Source organism: Triturus cristatus, chromosome 2_1 (assembly GCF_964204655.1).
Source record: "Triturus cristatus chromosome 2_1, aTriCri1.1, whole genome shotgun sequence".
In the NCBI taxonomy this organism is placed as follows: domain Eukaryota; kingdom Metazoa; phylum Chordata; class Amphibia; order Caudata; family Salamandridae; genus Triturus; species Triturus cristatus.
Window position 1 is genome coordinate 991626454 of NC_140581.1, and position 19758 is coordinate 991646211.

The window sequence follows — 19758 nt, forward strand, 5'->3', positions numbered from 1 at the left end:
AGCTCGCTGCACAGAATGGTATGGTGGAGTCGGCTGACAGGAGAGACGCCCTTGTGGCAGAATGGTCTTTTGCCTCACATGTCCACTTTGTTGCGGTTTCGAGGTTGGGATGCCATCGGCATCTCTACTGTAGGTATTGTTATGCGGGACACCACCCTAAAATCCTTCCAGGAGCTCAGAGAGGAATTTGATATGCCACATACACAATTTTATAAGTACTTACAATTTCGCAACGCTCTGTCTCCATATATTATGCACTTGGAGTCTCTCCCGGAGATTAACCTAATAGAGGCAAAGATATTTATGGGTGATCTGGGAGACCACAAGATTACAAAGATTTACCAATCCCTTGTGACGAATATCTCCACCACATTAGACTCAATCGGAGATAAATGGCAGACAGAGCTTAGTCCCCCTGACAATGATGATTGGACGGAAGCCTTAGAATCACCGCAGGGAGCTGCAATAGCCTCTCGCTTAAAACTCATCCAATTTAAATATTTACACGGCGCCTATTTTACCAGACACAGACTGTGGAGGACAGGGCTGATACCTTCCCCCACATGTCTCCGCTGCGGTGGAGGTGAAGGCACTTTCATTCACACAATTTGGCAATGCACTGCACTCACTAGATTTTGGCGGGGAGTCACAACTTGCCTATCTGAAGTATTGGGGTGGGACATACCGCTTTTGCCAAAACCCATCCTACTCCATACCACAGAGGACCTTGAGGGAAATCTATATAAAAGACACCTATTGCTGCTACACAAACGATCATTATATTCTGCAAATATTCTGTAAGAAATGTGGTAACTCTGCCTGCTGACCTAATAAAAATATGTTAAAAAAAAAAACAAGCAGGAGCAAAGGTCACCAACAGGAGTTAGGACACACCAGCAAAAGCAAGGAGTGTCAGCATTCCGTCCATCATTTGTTTGTTGTAACGCTTTTCGCCCTAAGTGGGATGGGTATTCCCAGACGTGGGACCCGTGCTCACTACGCCACTGGAGTCAAGCTATCCTGGCTGATGACGGCTGATAGCCAGAAACCGGTCCTAGGATGCTTGATTCTGGTCCAGGGAAGACATGGCTTGGCAGTTCGGGCTGGACTGTTCCCATGAGGCACAGGGTCAAGACTGATTTGCATATGGCCATGTCTAAACTGGGGTGGTGTAGTGGGCAAAAGAACGATGGATTTAACCCAGATCTCTTGACTGGGGGAGAATGTTTGCATTGTCAGCATTCCGTCCATCATTTATTTGTTGTAACGCTTTTCGCCCTAAGTGGGATGGGTATTCCCAGACGTGGGACCCGTGCTCACTACGCCACTGGAGTCAAGCTATCCTGGCTGATGACGGCTGATAGCCAGAAACCGGTCCTAGGATGCTTGATTCTGGTCCAGGGAAGACATGGCTTGGCAGTTCGGGCTGGACTGTTCCCATGAGGCACAGGGTCAAGACGGATTTGCATATGGCCATGTCTAAACTGGGGTGGTGTAGTGGGCAAAAGAACGATGGATTTAACCCAGATCTCTTGACTGGGGGAGAATGTTTGCATTGTCAGCATTCCGTCCATCATTTGTTTGTTGTAACGCTTTTCGCCCTAAGTGGGATGGGTATTCCCAGACGTGGGACCCGTGCTCACTACGCCACTGGAGTCAAGCTATCCTGGCTGATGACGGCTGATAGCCAGAAACCGGTCCTAGGATGCTTGATTCTGGTCCAGGGAAGACATGGCTTGGCAGTTCGGGCTGGACTGTTCCCATGAGGCACAGGGTCAAGACTGATTTGCATATGGCCATGTCTAAACTGGGGTGGTGTAGTGGGCAAAAGAACGATGGATTTAACCCAGATCTCTTGACTGGGGGAGAATGTTTGCATTGTCAGCATTCCGTCCATCATTTGTTTGTTGTAACGCTTTTCGCCCTAAGTGGGATGGGTATTCCCAGACGTGGGACCCGTGCTCACTACGCCACTGGAGTCAAGCTATCCTGGCTGATGACGGCTGATAGCCAGAAACCGGTCCTAGGATGCTTGATTCTGGTCCAGGGAAGACATGGCTTGGCAGTTCGGGCTGGACTGTTCCCATGAGGCACAGGGTCAAGACTGATTTGCATATGGCCATGTCTAAACTGGGGTGGTGTAGTGGGCAAAAGAACGATGGATTTAACCCAGATCTCTTGACTGGGGAAGAATGTTTGCATTGTCAGCATTCCGTCCATCATTTGTTTGTTGTAACGCTTTTCGCCCTAAGTGGGATGGGTATTCCCAGACGTGGGACCCGTGCTCACTACGCCACTGGAGTCAAGCTATCCTGGCTGATGACGGCTGATAGCCAGAAACCGGTCCTAGGATGCTTGATTCTGGTCCAGGGAAGACATGGCTTGGCAGTTCGGGCTGGACTGTTCCCATGAGGCACAGGGTCAAGACTGATTTGCATATGGCAATGTCTAAACTGGGGTGGTGTAGTGGGCAAAAGAACGATGGATTTAACCCAGATCTCTTGACTGGGGGAGAATGTTTGCATTGTCAGCATTCCGTCCATCATTTGTTTGTTGTAACGCGGTGGAGGTGAAGGCACTTTCATTCACACAATTTGGCAATGCACTGCACTCACTAGATTTTGGCGGGGAGTCACAACTTGCCTATCTGAAGTATTGGGGTGGGACATACCGCTTTTGCCAAAACCCATCCTACTCCATACCACAGATGACCTTGAGGGAAATCTATATAAAAGACACCTATTGCTGCTACACAAACGATCATTATATTCTGCAAATATTCTGTAAGAAATGTGGTAACTCTGCCTGCTGACCTAATAAAAATATGTTAAAAAAAAAAACAAGCAGGAGCAAAGGTCACCAACAGGAGTTAGGACACACCAGCAAAAGCAAGGAGTGTTGCAAAGCAAGGCAATGAAAGATTCATCCCTTTAAATACCCATAGGCAGGAAGTGATGTAACAGGAAGTAAGCAGTTGCCATCTTGGATAGGGAAAAGTAAACGTATGGAATAGGAAAGGGTAAAACAAAGAACCTTCCCAAGGACCTCTGGGAAACAGTACGGAGGACTTATGGGAAGAAGAAGTAACAAGATGTCACCAGGAGAATATACTGGAAGCCACAGTGAAATGTGCAAAACAAAAAGGGTGAGTGAAAATATGCCCCATAGAAGTACTGGGAGCCGCAGCTCCAAAATTGGAGTTGCAGAGTTCATACTGTGTATTAATGAGCATTAAGGGGCCACTGTGTGGTGCTACGACATGCCCGACTAGACAAAAGCGCTGTGGAGTGTAATCACGATGCTGAAACAGCGGGCAGTCCTGCAGCACCATGATGCGCCCAAGAAGAAGGTGGTGCTGCAGGCTGCACCGCGGCTCACGATGATGAAGCGGGCAGCGCCACGGGCTGAGCCATGGACTGAGGCGCAACACTACATTGCACACCCCTAAAATATGTCACCCTATCACTTAACATCAGCTTCTGACAAGCTTTTAAACTCCATCAACATTTAAACAAGGTGGCCAAGAACGGCCAATCCCAGGCTACACAGATGTATTAAAAATCTACACGCAGCAGTAGGATTGTAAGATAACAGAAGGCACCCTGGTGTTGTCAACATTAGAATATCATGATAACGAAAGTACTTCTTGGTACCCTCAACGATGCTGTGTATGCTACTGTCAATCTTGTCTGAAGCAGCAATTGCTTTGATCATATTAGCAGCATACTATTGTGAAGCTCTCAGACACTGATTCTGGAGATGCCAGACTGTAATAAGCACCTCACGCTATTTTCTCAAGGTGCAACCGGAGAAATCCGGTTTTTCTCCTCAAACTCAGGATGTCTATATACTACGCAGTCTAAAGAGAGAGAGAGCTGTTACCTGTGTCTCACCAAAACCTTAAAGGGGCCATTCAGTGTAAAGAAAAATACAGTTCTCTTTACCCAGTCCTGCATCGCTATCATCATCAACAGGCATTGTAAAATGATCATATAATGATGTCCCCTTGGGATCAGATGTCCTCTTTAACCACATGCTCAATGACAATGCCATTTGGCTCTACTCACTTGGCTACAGTTGATGCATTTCCACATTCTAACACAAGTTATTTTATAAACACAAATTGTAAACTGTAAAATGTGAAATGTTTACACCCCCTTTTTCTGCTGGTATTTGGTTTATTACCTATCTACTTCATGATGCCCCCTGGAGTCAAAAGGGTTGAAAAATGGAGAGGCTAATGATATGGATTAAATGTATTCATTTAAAACAATATCTGCCAAAGAACAAGCTACTTACCTTTAGTAAAGCTCTTTCTAGTGGACTCTGTCTCACTGCAGATTCCTCACCTTTTGAATATTTCCCAGGTGTCAGACTGGATAAGTAAACTTTTGAGCAGTACCTCTGTGAACTGCTAGGCAGCACTATGCGGCTCAGTACTGACACTGTTCCACTCTGGAAATTATATGAAGACCCACATAGGCGCCACTACTGCGGTGACGTCAGTTGCTTGTGAGGCTGTCCGCTCCCTAGATGCAGTGTCCCATCAACAAATTGGCTTTGACCAGTGTGCAGAGTCCTAAACCGGTGATGTTCTAAATGAATAGAGTCCAATTCTACAAACTGGGAGGATGGGAGAGCATTGAGGAATATGCAGGTATGTAGAATCTCTAACAGAAAGAGCATTACCGAAGGTAAGTAACTTGTTCTTCAGTTAGAGAATTCTAACCACAGATTAGATACCAGAGCAATACCTAGTAGGAGGTTTTTCTTGTGACTTGGCTCAAACTAAAAAGTCCCGCAGGACCGAAGGGAGCGAAATGTCCTTCCTGGCAAACCTGGCTATTTAGACAGTAGTGCTTCATGAATTTACGCCCAAAAAGCTGCCTGTCAGATGTCCAGGGCATGAACTCGGCATGTCAATTTAGTGATAGCAACTTTGGCTCTGGTGGAATGAACTCTCAGTCCTTCTGGAGACTGCTTTCTGGCCAATCCGTAGCAGATCTTGATGCAAAGCGGCCGGCTTCCTCATGGCCTGGCCTTTTTTCACTTCAGCAAACCCCACAAAGAGCTGATTGTCCACCCATTGTTCCTCAATGCTCGTATGGGGTCCAAGAGATGAAGCCCCTTTCCTCTTTAGAGGGGTGAGGCGGAGCACAGAATCCGGAAGGGTGATGGTTTGACCGACGTTGAACGCCATCACAACTTTTGTCAAGAATTATGCGCGTATCTGCAAAACCAGTTTGTCTGGGTTGAAGGTGGTGTATGGTGGGTTAACACCAAGACCCTAAAGCTCATTCACTCGGCGCACCGATGTGATGGCGACAGAGAGCACTGTCTTGAGGGTGAGAAGCTGCAAAGGACAGCTTTCAAGCATATCAAAGGGACTGCACATCAAATATATGAGGACCAAGTTAAGGTCCCACAGCTGCATGACTAAGGGTGAGGGAGGGAACAGATGTTCCAGGCCTTTCAAAAAAGCATCACAACTGGTGAGTTAAATAATGAGAACTGGTCCGGCAACTGTAAAAAGGCCGAAAGGGTGAGGGATAAAACAAACTACAAAACATCAGATAACAGACTGACAGGGGACAATGTGGAGTGATAGTCACAATCCACAGACTTGTCTCAACAACAGGCATATATTGTTTTAGTCAAGGGCCAACTGGTTGTTAAGATGCCATCAACCATCTCTGGAGGAAGGTCGAACGTGTTCAGCTATCCCCACTCAATCTCCAAGTATGAAGGTGGAGATGGCAAAGGCCCGGATACAGAACCCTCCCGGTTACCGTGACAACATGTCCTCCTGGAGGGCAGCCTGACCAGAGGACAGATGCAACCAAGCCAGGAGCTCTGGACACCATACTCTCCATGCCCAATCTGGGGTAACAAGGTAGCCTTATGCCTGGTTGATCCTGACCACCTTCAGAACTTGAGGCAGAGGAGGTATCAACAGAAATGCATACAGAAGTCCCGTGTTCCACAGTATGCAGAAAGCATCTCAGAGAGAGAGATGCCTTTGAAACACCAACCTGGAGAACTACTGACATTGCGCGTTCTCAAAAGTGGTGAATCGATCAAACCAAAGTTCTTCCCATTAGTGGAAGGGACCTTGCACCAACTCCAGGTGCAACTGCCACTTGTGATCCACTAGGAGTCAATAGCTGACGTTTGTCGGCCCTGGCATTTAAAGATCGTGCCAGGTGGTTCACCACCAGGAACATACTTTTCAGAGGCATAGTGCCGCCTGGCACAGGGCCAAGAACCCCTCTCCGCCCTGCTTGTCATAAGACCACATGGCAGTGGTATTGTCCATACACACCTGTAGCATCCTCCCTATGATGGATGGAAGGCTGGCTTTCAATGCAAAAAGCAGACCTATGATCTCCACCTCTCCCAGCTGGATGCCACAGCCCAGAAGTGACACATCGGTTACCACTGTCAGCTCTGGGTGCAGTAGGGAGAGGGATCTTCCGTTGACCCAACTGGGGTCTAGCAATCACCACTTCAGATCTTTTGCAGTCTCCTCTGAAATATGGATGCTGTATGAAAGGTCTTGTTGATGTTGGTCCTACTGAGACTTCAAATCCCTCTGCAGAGCCCGCATGTGTCACCTGGTGTGTTTGATCACCAGGAGGGTATAAGTCCCAGCAATCCAACGATGAGTCGTCTGGTGTTACGCAATGTATTGCTTTGGCTTGCAGTCTTGTATGGTCTTGGGTTCATCGATGCACCATCACTGCAGGCCTTAGTGTTGTGACACATGAACTAAGGCAGCACAGGGAAACCTGTTGAGGATCTGTAACAGACATTCACTTGAGACAGTTCTTACATTGTTTGAATCCTGTCATGTTGGGAGGTGACATTTCCATTGCACAGTGTAAAGGGTATGTTGAAAATGTGTCTCAAAGAGACAAGAGATAGCTCTGTGTCTGTGGTGCAAAAAGAAAGGAACTGATGTCAGCGTGTTTGAGTGGTATTGTATGGAACCAAATGTAATTTCTGGAGAGGAACAGCGTCAGTCTGGAGAGTTATCGGATCCAGTCTGACACCTAGTGAATATTCAAAAGGTGAGGATTCTGTGGTTAGAAGTCTCTATCAGAAATCTACATTTTCTATACTGGGCAATAACAGAAATGCTGATATGCTGAATGGTTAAATTGAATGCAAAACTTTCAATAAAAGCATCAAATAAAATAAAGCAATCTTACCAGATGCTCTACTTTGGCTTGAGGAGAAGCTAGCGAGATGAAGGTGTCCTAGAAGCCAGGCAGCATTAGTTTGAAGACCGATCACCCCAGAGAATGTGATAATCTGTGGGAGTAAATTACGAAAACACTTACCAACGGGCCACATGTCTTGAACAATGATAGATCGACTGTGACTTTGAGAATTACTGTTTCCGTTCACTGAGGTGCATCACTTCTCATCCATTCTTAAAGTAGGAAAAGCCTCTTATAATCTTGGTAGCGGTGATACTGGCTAGACTACCTCCGAAAAATCATGCAAACTTACAATAACGATGCCATGCAGATTCAAAATGGTGGATTTATACCTGTTTTATGGTCTTGAAACATACTCTTCGATATCATATAATCCAGTTTATACATGTTAAAGAAAGGGTAGAACTGTAAGATATTTTTTTAAACCTGTCCTATAGATTTTAAATCCAGTAGCGGTCACAATTACAGACTACTTTCCAGTAAAGATGTCGTACATGCCCGTCTGTGCCTTTGCTAACCTGATGACACAGGTAATATTTACCATTTTGTCCAATAGGAGATTTAGCTTTCCAGATTAGCTTGGGACTAAACGGTGAAAGTGTAAAGGTGTTGATTGTAAATTGTCTTACTTGTAGAAGTGATTGCCACACATTAGGTTTAAACCAATTACTAGTTCTGGTGTAGATTCTGAGCACCAGTAAATATATTATGTAGGACAGATATCTCCCTCCACATGCAGTCTAAAATGTTTTGTTTTCATTAAATGTGTGAGAAGTCCATCTAAAGAACCCTTCCTCTAGGTTTGGTGTCAGGAAACACCAAGTGTGTTTTTTCAGTGATATTGGGGAAACAGTGAATGTGTTTGCTGGGGCAATATAGCACCCATTAAGAAATTTCAGTAGGAAGTCTCCTCTTAGTAGAAGTCATGCTCAGACTGGATTCCTGGAAGCAGTTACACTACTTAAATCTATGATGCCTTTTAAATACTGGGAAAGTTGTGATAAGAGTGACTGCTGTGATAGTCCACTCTAAACAACTAGACATTCATGGTTTTGATACAAGTTTTGTGGGCTAATTTAAAATAAAATTTAAAGATGGTATAAAGCATAAACGTTTGATGCCTAAGACTACTTCTCGTACCATCTTTGCATTTGACTTTTGATTAGACCAAGGAAACCTGGAGTGAATGAGAACCAATCCAAACCGATTCTCAAACCTTAGATTGTGGATCCACATACTCTTTATGGAAAATGTCTATAAAAGTGGGATCCAAACCTCACCACTTTGTTCCATTTCTAAGTGTTTCATGACCACGATGGGAGTGCTACTCAGATCACTGCTATGTGACCAAGGATGGTGCCTGCATGATAGCTTATCTCCCAGAGGATATGAACTGAAGTCTGCAATTTCTTCTTTAGGAGTGGAAAGTCTGTCTAGAGGCTTGTCTGCATAGAGAGGGAAGGAGCTTGGGGCAGCTATAGGGAAAGCTAATTGGTAGGAGAAACCCAGATTGTTTCCCACTAGGGAAAGAGCCAGAGTGAGAGAGCAACTGCTAGGGAGCAAAGCCAACAGTGAACCAGGTGTGGAAGGGATTTCCAGGTCTCTTTAAATGGTTCTGATTGTGTATCACATCATGGATTCTACAAAAATCAAATAACATGTATGATCGGAAATCTTCAGAGACTGAGAAACTGTCAAAGGATAGAAAGTTTAACATAGTCCTAAAGTGTGGCTTCAAACAAACAGAAAATGCCTTACCAGAAAAAGGACAGCAAAAAGTAACATTTTAGAATGCCATGAGCAACATGGTGCTCAAAATTAACACAGTGAGGATTATTGTCCTAAAGGCTGGGTATGCTCTGCACACAAACATTTGTAGAGGCTCTAGTACGAGATAAACAAAGACAAAAATCTTGTTGAGTCTCACCTGAGTTACTGTCCGGATCACTTCATTGAGCTTGCTCTGGAACTGGGAGGATTGTATAGCCTCCGATTTCAGCTACATGGAAAAAAGGAGACACTAGTAAAGCGGCAATGGGAAAAAACATAAATGACAACAATAACCCATAGAGGCTGCAAGCAATTTCAGCTACCCTGAAACACAAGTCAATACTCAAAATGAAAGGAGCACAAAAAACATGCTGCACTTTTAATTTGATTTTCCTATGTATTAAAAAGACCTCACTGAACAATGACTTACAGCTCAGAATACATTTATTTTGGAAAACTGCTGCAGAAGATCATCTTTTAAGAGGTAAAACCATGGAGCTGAATTGTTTATAAAATTGATGATTTTTAAATTAACTCTAACATGCATGTTAAAGTTGTTCCTGAATGCTGATAAAAGTTAGTGCCAGGTCTCATGCATTGCTGTATACCTGCGATATACGTGAAAATTAGTTTTTAATTTAGAGATATGGAACGTATTTTTGCTAGAGATATGTATGTCTGTGCCTGAGTGTTTGTTTTTATAGATGACCAAGTCAAAGGAAATGCAACTTTAGTCTATTGCAATAAAACATGGAAGTATGGGATGTTTAGCATGTTTGGCAACAATAAGATGATGAACACTGAAACTTTTCAGACACTCACCCCCTAGTCGCTATTAGATCTGGGTTAAATCCATCATTGTTCTTTTGCTCGTTCCATTTGCATATGGCTGGGTCCAAACTGGGGTAGATTAGTGAGCAGTAGAACAAAGATGGATTCAATCCAGATCTGTGACTGGGGGTGAGTGTCTGAAAAGTTTCAGCACTCTGTCCATCACCTTATTGTGTTTGCTATGTTTGTCCTAAGTGGCCAGGGTATGCCCAGACGTGGGTCCCTAGATCACTTTGCCACTGGAATCAAGCAAGCCTGGCTGATGAGGGGTAATACCCCTAAACCGGTCCCAGGATGCTCGTTTCTGGTCCAGGGAGGACCTGGCCTGGAAGTTTGGGCTGGGCCGTTCCCATGAGGTGCATGGTCAAGACTGATTTGCATATGGCTGGATCGAAATTGGGTGGCTTAGTAAGCAGAAGAACGAGGATTAATTCATCCCAGATTTGTGACTGGGGTGATTGTCTGAAAAGTTTCAGCACTCCGTCCATCATCTTATTACGTTTGCGATGACTAAGTATCACCAGCTGAGCCATCTCCCATCAAACATCCTGCATTCAGCAATATGAGTGCTAAACTGCATGCCCAAAAATATTTTTCCCTACTGGTTACAGCTTTTTTGATCTCTATCTGATTATGCTATAGGAAAGACTCCAGGGTTCTTCTGTCTTGAGCTGCAGGAGCCCTGCACATTCAGACTTTCCAGAGAGGGATTCTGGGACCAGAGGGGCTGGTGCCCAGGCACAACTGTGGACCTTCTAACAATCCGAAAGTTAATTGCAGAGGCTGAAGTGACTTTTTCAATGTAGCTGCCAGCTGATGTAAGAGGGAGTCATCAAAAGTTAGTTAAGCCTCAAATGATGCAGATGACGGTTGTAGGACCTTGATAAAGAGGTTCGGTTTGACTTCCATAGTAGGGAGGGATAGGGGGCCTTCAGAATATCAGCCACTTTCCACAGCATTGTATGAAAAGAGGGCACCTCAGGGGGAGCCAGCCAGCCATTTTCATTTCAGGAGACATATCCAATACACTCACATTTTGCAGAGCTAAATAGTCTCCTGTGCAGATGAAAGGGAAGAAAGCAAGTTGTCTGCCTCACTGCGGTTGTCTAAATCATATCATATGTCAGGAATCTGGAGTGGGTCCGGATCACAACTGAATATTTTATGCACATTATGCCAATAACAGTGACAGGAAGCTTCTCTCCATTCATGTCTAAACCATTACTCCTCCACTATCCACAGAGCTTCCATATGGATCTCTGTAAGATATCCCCAATTTTTGCGAGGGCTGCTCCAAAGAAGGTGCTGGTGGTGCTGGCTTCAAGGCCCCCAATTCAGCAACACAGGGAGGGGTTGGGGAGTTTAATTGGTGAGGGAGCTCAGCATTGCAATGGCACCAGAAAGAGAAGAGACACTCCATGAAGAACAGGGGGGACGTATGGTGCCATGCAAAACCCTGAACAGAACCTCAAATGGTCCTGAAGGTGCAATAGAGGGGGCCAATGCATGCCTAAACATCTTGAACATTGGCTTTAAAAAGAAGGTTGGATAGGCCCTCAGCGCATGGAACTCAGGTAGGTCAGAGGCAGGAAAAGCATCAAAGGCTTAGGTGCCGGCAGGGGCCCTGGGATGGAAGCGGTTGACAGTGCCACTGGTGGTGGTTCCTTGGGAGGAGTGAACTTCACCAACTCTGGCTCGGAGGATGACTCAGCAGGTATTGCAGCGGGGAATTTGCCTTTTGAAAATGATGGAAATGTCTTAGTCTCTTTTCCTTCGAGAATTTTGACTACGAGACGAGCCTTAAAGGGACTTAGATCTTACCTATGACAGACGTCAAGCCAGACAATCGTCACGGGCCATGAACAGTGTGGCTTTGTGTTCCTTGATGGTAACTTGTAACACAGCTTGCACCACCTTGAGTCTTGCCTTGGTGCCATAACCAAATATTGTGGAGGTCCATGATGAAGAGTTGCCCATCACAATCACAGCTTGAATTATGACCTTTTACGGGGTGAGAGTTATAACACTGTTCTTTGTTTCCAAAAGGTTCTGTAGGACTTTTTTCTCTGAGAGAGAAAAAAGGTCCTGGGGAAAAATGGTGAACTGGCACTTATTTTCAAGCACTCACAGCCAGTAATGGCTTCAAGTAATCGAATACTGTATTATAATATTTCCTCTTCAGTAATGAATTCAAACTATTATTTAATCACTCCCTTTACGATTTTCTTGAGTAGAGGGTGTTTCAGCAGCATGCCAACATTTCCACACCCTGGACCATCTCCTGACAAACTGAGGCGTGCTACATCTATCAGTAGATAGCAGTGATGACATGATGCTTTCAGGTGAATTTCTGACAAAATTACATTGTGTTTCACTTTTTCACCACTAGAAAGAAAAACCCATCAGGTATTAGATTTTTCCCAGTAATTTGCAAAACATTTTTCAGACACACCGACATCCAGAAATATTTCAAAAGTCTAAGTCGTCTACGCCAGTCAGTAGTGAGGCTGAGGTCCTCATATAACTAGTGATATGGGGATGTGATCTACATATAAGTGGATATAATACTCAGTTAAAGTCTCTTTCAATAATCGTATTATAAAAGATATCTGCAAAATACTTAACCTGTTTCTCATTATAGTATAGAACAAACTATGTATAATAACTTTACAACATAAATAGCCCCTTATTCCAACATATCTATCTTTGGGGCCTCTAAAGACGAATCCTTAGCTAAATTCAAACAATACATTGCCTGAAACAGCAACTCCCCTTTTCTCATAGATGAAGGAGTCAAAGAAGATAAGTTTCCTAAAGAGAGGACAAATTATCAGCTAGGTCAATTCGTTTCTTTTGAGAATGGATTTCTTCTTTCTAGGCTGAAGTAAACCCTGGACAGTCAATGAAACCAGACTAATCCTAGCCAAATAACTTGTGTTGCACCTCTGTGTTTCCTAATAAAATACGAACATTCCCCAGGAAGGATATGTCAGTGAGACAATGATCCATAACTTAATGTAATCTCCAAGCTAAAGAATCAAAGCATATGGATAGCACATTGGACGACAGAGGGGTCAGGTTTACTATTCCTATTCCAAAGTAAGAAACAGTAAGGAAAGGGTAGGACCTTTGGAGCGGTCAGATTTAGTATTCCCACTCCTAATTTTTTTAAATAAAGCATTTAAAAGTTGGGCAAAAGAAAAAAAATGTAAACAATATTTAAACGAATAAATGTATTAATTAAATGTAAAAAAAATAAAAACAAAGAACAAAAAATTAATTACAAATAAATAATAAAAAAGTAAATAAATAATAAACATTTAGAAAAATATTACACATGTTACATTAAACCAATTCTCTTCCTACTGTCCTAAAAATGAATAAACTTAATTTGAAAAAATAAATTATAAAAATGAAAACGCATTACATGGAATTAAGTGAAATATTTCACATTAAAACAACATAAAATTAATTGATAATTTATTAAATAAATGTAATAAAAAAATTGATTAATCTGCAAAATAAAAAATAAAGTCATTTTTACAGAACTATCAATTGAAAAATAAATTACATAAAAAAATATAAATTCAAAACAAATTACATTTTAAGAAACTCTACACTCTAATGCCCTACAAACCAGACTTCCTACTAAATTAACACTTTCTAATTTAATAAACATTATATAAAAACTTACAATCTATACTAAAACAAATTGAACACATATTATTACAATACTAATCCCTATAATACTAGAAAATCCAAATATTTATCAAACTAAAAAACGATATTTTTTTACAACTATATTAAATAAAACAATATCATCTACTACTAAATTTGGAAAAAACAGTTAAGTAACAACAACAAAATATTCTACATTCTATATTCTGTCGGAAAATATTTTTGACACAATATTTGTGACCCGCGATATTTTTAATTACATTTTTGTCGGAATACCCTTACAAACTCCTCATTTTGAGTTCTACTCCAAGTAAACCATCTTCCTCCGGGCAGTAACAGAAAAAAGACAAATTAGGCCATCTCATAGAGCCTCGCCAAAGAGTGACTATAATTCTATTCCAAAATGTAAACTTGGAAATGAGAATCTAGAAGGTCTACCACCTCAGTGCCACCAACAAAATTACAAGGACACCAACCACAACCTCCCAACCAAAGGTTCATTGATGAAACCTCACATAAGATTTCGAAGTCTATAAAGTTCTACCATATTGTTTTACTCCAATGAAGACAGCCAACAGGCTCAGTGATAACAGAATAAATTATGATTGTGTACTCAGACTTTAAATATCTGGAAGAGACTAGATTTAAGCAGGTTAATATTGATAGCCACATAAAACTGTTCAGGAAAACAGACATGCAACACCTTGGGTATGCTACAATTACTTTGCAAGTGTTACCTTGAGAGTCATTACATCATAAGCCTTAAATCGGGCGTTGTCTTTACATCGCAAGTAGGTTTTCATTTTTTTTCCTACGCAGGTAAATTACTTGGTTATTATTTTAGGTAACAACATTTGTTTGCACACATATATATATATATATATACACACACACACACACACACACACACATATATTAAAAAAATTATTCAACATATGGTTATATGGTTTGAATGGGTAGAGGTTTTTAACATTTTTGGGAATGGTAGTAAGAAGTTTTTAGGGTTTGGTAGTGTATAGTAGCAGTAAGCATTTTCTGGGATGTGTAGTGTAAAGGAATAGTTAGGAGTATTTAGGATTGTTTTTTAGTATTCAGGGATGGGCTGAATATTGGCGTAGTAGGACGTTTTTGGAGTTCAGGGTTGGGAAGTGTACAGGGTAGTGAGATTTTAAGTAGTAAGGTGTTTTTGGGTTCAAGGATGGGAAGTTTATAATGACTTTACATTAAGTCAATGAAAAATAAATACATTTAAAATAGAAGTAATATTAATATATTCTTTTTTGATAACAAAAAACAGAATAATTAAAAAATATATATATTTATGTGTATTTATATACATATGCATATATAAACACACTTAAATATAGGATTCAGGGATGGATAGTTTACAATTACACAACATTAAGTCAATTAAAAATTAATTTAATTAAAAGTAATATTCATTTATTTTGAAAATCATATTAGGTTAATATTTATTATTTTTAATTAAATGTAACATTAGAATAATTATCAAAATACATATTATATACATATGTGTGCATATACACATTTACATATATACATAGATTCAGATTTTAACATTATTCTTACCAACTTACCTGCAAAGTAAAAGCACTCCAAATTTAAATAACTACACAGTAAAGGTTCTCCCAATGTAATGACTGCCACCTAATGACATTTGATTTATATAATTATGAACTAATGGCTGACCATCCATTGCCCTGGGATTCCCAAAAATAAAAAAAAATAACATCTGAGACCGTTTTCTTTCAAGCACTGGTACTTCTTTCAAGTACTAGTAGTTAAAACACATGAGCTGAAGAAAATTGTTGTTAAGTCAGAGTACCCTTTGGAGCGCTTGCGGAGACGTGACTGAAGATGCAATGCTCCAGACAAGCCTGTGGAAGGAAAATACAAGCACATCTCGTCCATTACTGGAGCATACACCATGCACAGTATTGCATCTGTGCATGCACCCACCAACTTAACAGCATCAACACAGGCTATGGCAAAGGATGCAGCCTTACGGCTAGAGCGGTCGACCTTGAAGCTGGGGAACTGGGTTCGAGTCTCTGCAATGACGCTAAAACATCCTGTGATTCTGGGCAAATCACTTAATCTCCCGTGCCTAACAAAAAGAATTAATGTGTCCTCATGTAACGTGACTGGTGTTCATGTAAAGCGCTCTGATACCCGATTTCTCTGGTCTGTTTCGCACTATATAAAACTTTAAAGAAACACAAAGACAGGTTGGCAACATTGAATGTATCAGCTACAGATATTGTTTACCATCAAAAGGCAACTCAACATCACTTTAGGCTCCATTACACATTGTGTAAGCACCAGCTAATCAGAACAGGAGGTAGTCACACAGCCTGGAGGGAAGGGGTGCTGGCACGCAGTCAGATGATGCCTTCAACCAGGCACCCAGCATGGCCAGGCTCCTCACCTGCCATAGAGAGGTTCACATCAGGCTACTTTTTGGTCTGAAAACACAGAGAGGCCAATCTTGGAGGTTTCCTAAGAAAGGTAGACAATGGAAGTTCTGAAATCTGGTGGCCTGTCTAAAGAAGGAGCACACAGGATTCTGGATCCAAATCAATTCCTGCCCATATCCAGGGGAAATACTGGCTACATTTGGAGGAAATATACACTATCCCGTAGGAAGCCAGATATAGAAGCCCATTCTTTCATGACTTTGCATAGGTCCTAATATTATCATACTTCACACAGAATGTGCTGAAAGTTAAGAAAACTTTTTCAAAGAGGTATTATGATTGTGTGCCTTTGGGTGATATTTATTCTGAGGGCATTAGGAGACTCATCTGGAAAAAATGTTACATTTTGGCTGCGGATTTCCCTTTTATTGATGGGTAGGGTTGCTAGCTTGGTACGAAATAACAATGTTGCCCAATCTTTTTTTTTCAGTAAATGCAAATGTTCATACCGGGGTCTTATTTCTGTGATTTACTTTTCAAGATTGGAGAAGATGATAACCACAATTGTACTGTGGCTTGGGGCGTGATAGTGCTATTTCTAGTTCATAATTTACAGGTGCTCCTGATTTTGAGCCACCCTCTAGGTGGCTCAACTTAAACATAAACAAGTTGTGCACTGGTTCAAGAGAGGGCACCCAGTGTTGAGTTGGGTAGAAAATTGGACCATGCACGAAAATAAAAGTATCCCATGAAGCCAAATCAGTTAGCCAAAAAAGAGTGCAACATTTGGTAATCAGAGTAGTTTTGAACTTGTACAGACATGTTTAATAGGTTTTCCGCAAGGTATGGAAAACTATAAGGATTAGTGCTTGCCGCAGGCAATATTTTTGGTGATCTTAGGGTAATCCACATTAAATACCGGCCCAGCAGACAATAACACAGGCCCACAAACTGCCAAAAACATGCAGTTCACACACTGAACTGTCAAACTAGCCCTTCTAGGACTGCCAGATGGCCCTACGAGCCGGTCTGACCCTGCCATCACCCAGATACCAAATAAGTAGTGCAGCAATGCTCATGCTTATCATAGTTATCCAACAACAGATCAACTTAGAAGAATCAAGCTTTTATCACAGCACTGGAGAATGTTGTGAAGTTTTGGGACAATTATGACAGAACCAGTGGGACAGACCAACAAGTTACTTACCTTCGGTAACACTCTTTCTGGTAGAGACTGTGTCTAGTCGCATATTCCTCACCTTTTGAATATTACACAGGCGTTAAACTGGATCTGGAAAGTTTTCAGCAGTGCTCGGTGCAACATCAGGTGGTGCCATGCGGCTCCGCACGGATTCCTCTCTGCCACAGAAATGACGTGCGAGCTTATATAGGTGCCACCCCTGCGTGCTGATGTCAGTTGCTTTCCAGCTGTCCGTGCCCCTAGACGTAGAGCTCTAAGATGCAAATTGGGCATGACCAGTGGGTATATTCCTTGACTTGGGGTCTTATTAATAGAGGAAGGGAGGGTTGATGAGAAATCTGCGGCCAGATAGTCTCTCTACTATAAAGAGCATTATCGATGTTAAGTAACTTGTTCTTCTGATAGAGAATCCTGACCATAGATTCTGAACCTTTTGAATAGATACCAAAGCAGTATCTAGTTGGAGGTAAGTCTGTAAATGAACTCAAAACAGAAAGACCTGCAGAACCGAGCGGGCAAAATGACCTTCTCAGAGAACCTGACTGTTAGGGCAATATTGCTTTCACGTGGTAACGCAGAGGTAGCAGCGTTTTACCCTGGTAGAATGAGTACACAGTCTTTCTGATGGCTGCTTTTTGGCTAATGTTTAGCAAATCTTAATGTAGCGTACAATCCAGCAAGAGATGGTGCTTCTCTGCATTACCATGCCTTTTGTCACTACAGAGAACCCAATAAATAGCTGTTCATTCATCCTGTGTTTCTTGGCACAATCAATGTAAAAACTGAGCAGTCATTTGAAATCCAAGCGATGGAGCTTCTTCTCTTCCTTAAAGGAGTGAGGTAGAGCATAGATCACCAGCAAGATGATAGTTTGAAATGGAATGGCATCACAACCTTCAAAAGCAATGGTGCTCAGTCCACGGAACGAATTTGACAGGAAAGAAGGTAGTGTATGATGGATTAACACAAAGGACCTGAAGCTCACTCACACGCTGTGCCGAGGTGATGGTGACGCACAAGTTACTACTTGTGTAACGATACATCTGTAAGAGACATTAGTTAGTGATAGATTCCTTACTTTAGAATATCCCCAGGTGTCAGACTGGATCCGAAAAAGGTTTGCTAGCAGTACCCCTGCGCGTCAGTAGGTGGCGTCGTGCGGCTCCACGTCCGTCGCTGGCATCGTAAGCGCTGAGGTGACTTCACGGAGACTACTTCGGCGCCACCAATGGGCACTGACGTCAGTTCTGTACACGACTTTCCGCGCCAGGAACGCAGAGCCATGCAAGAAACTGACCACTGGTGCCATGAAACTAGGGCCCTGAAAGGGATGACCTTAACCCTAGGAATCAGTTCGCAGAACGGGGAGGATGGGTGGGGCGGTAAGGAATCTATCACTAACTAATGTCTCTTACAGATATATCGTTACACAAGTAGTAACTTGTGCATCTGAAAAAGACACGTTAGTGATAAGATTCCTTACCTTAGAATTGATACCCCAGCAATACCAACCCCGGTGGTGAGTCTGCGAACAAGATTACACCAGAAAGTCACGGAGAACAGAACGTCCAAAGTCTCTCCGGACCTGACTGTCAAGGCAGTAATGCTTGGTAAACGTGTGCAGCGAGGCCCACATAGCCGCCTGGCAAATGTCCTGCAAGGGGACGACGCGTACCAAGGCAGTAGTGGCTGCCGTCGCCCTGGTAGAATGGGCACGCAGCCCCACAGGAGGCTCCTTCTTAGCCAACGAGTAACATGCCTTGATGCACAGAACGACCCACCGAGAGATGGATCGCTTGTGCACGGTCCGACCTTTTTTGGCGCCCACATAGCCAACAAAGAGCTGGTCATCCACCCGGAACTGCTGTGTGCGCTTCAGATAGAACGAGAGCGCACATTTTGGGTCCAAACGGTGGAGCCTCTCCTCCTCTTTTGAAGGATGCGGAGGCGGAAAGAAGATGGGCAAAGTGAAGGTCTGCCCGATGTGGAAGTGCGTGACAATCTTTGGCAAAAAAGAAGGACGGGTCCTTAAAACCACCTTGTCCGGATGAACAGAAAGGAAAGGAGGTTTGTAAGAAAGAGCCTGGAGCTGACTCACTCTTCTGGCAGAGGTGATAGCTACCAGGAAAGCCGTCTTGAGAGTGAGAAGACGTAAAGGACAGGTATGAAGGAGCTCAAAAGGAGTGCACATCAGATAGGTCAAGACAAGATTTAAGTCCCACTGAGGCATAATGAACGGCACGGGAGGAAACGTGTGCGTAATGTCTTTCAGGAAACGGTTAACAACCGGGGACTTAAAGAGAGAAGGCTGATCTGGAAGCCTTAGAATGGCGGAGATGGCCGAAAGATAACCTTTGACAGTGCCCAGAGCAGAGCCCTGCTGGGCCAAAGAAAGAAGGAACAGGAGGACTTCGGAAAGAGGGGAAGAGAGGGGATCCACAGCCTTAGCTGTGCACCATGGCACAAACTTGTTCCACCTGCAGGCGTACACCGTTTTAGTGGAGGAACGCCTGGCTGCCAGAATGACATCACAGACTTCGGGAGGAAGATCAAAAGCTGTCAACTGTCGCAGCTCAATCTCCACGCATGGAGGTGGAGGCTGGACAGTTTCGGGTGG

General features: G+C 42.9%; 1 protein-coding gene across 2 annotated transcripts in view; it reads right to left on the reverse strand.

Moving 5' to 3' along the window:
- Positions 1 to 19758, reverse strand: part of FOCAD (focadhesin) — a 1730079-nt gene that overhangs the window by 751748 nt on the left and 958573 nt on the right. For both annotated transcript variants that reach the window (XM_085634390.1, XM_085634400.1), the window contains exons 35-36: positions 9151 to 9222; positions 7212 to 7314 (exon numbers count right to left, since the gene is read on the reverse strand). In XM_085634390.1, coding sequence (XP_085490516.1) covers positions 7212 to 7314; positions 9151 to 9222 — 175 coding nt within the window. The remainder of the gene's footprint in view (positions 1 to 7211; positions 7315 to 9150; positions 9223 to 19758) is intronic.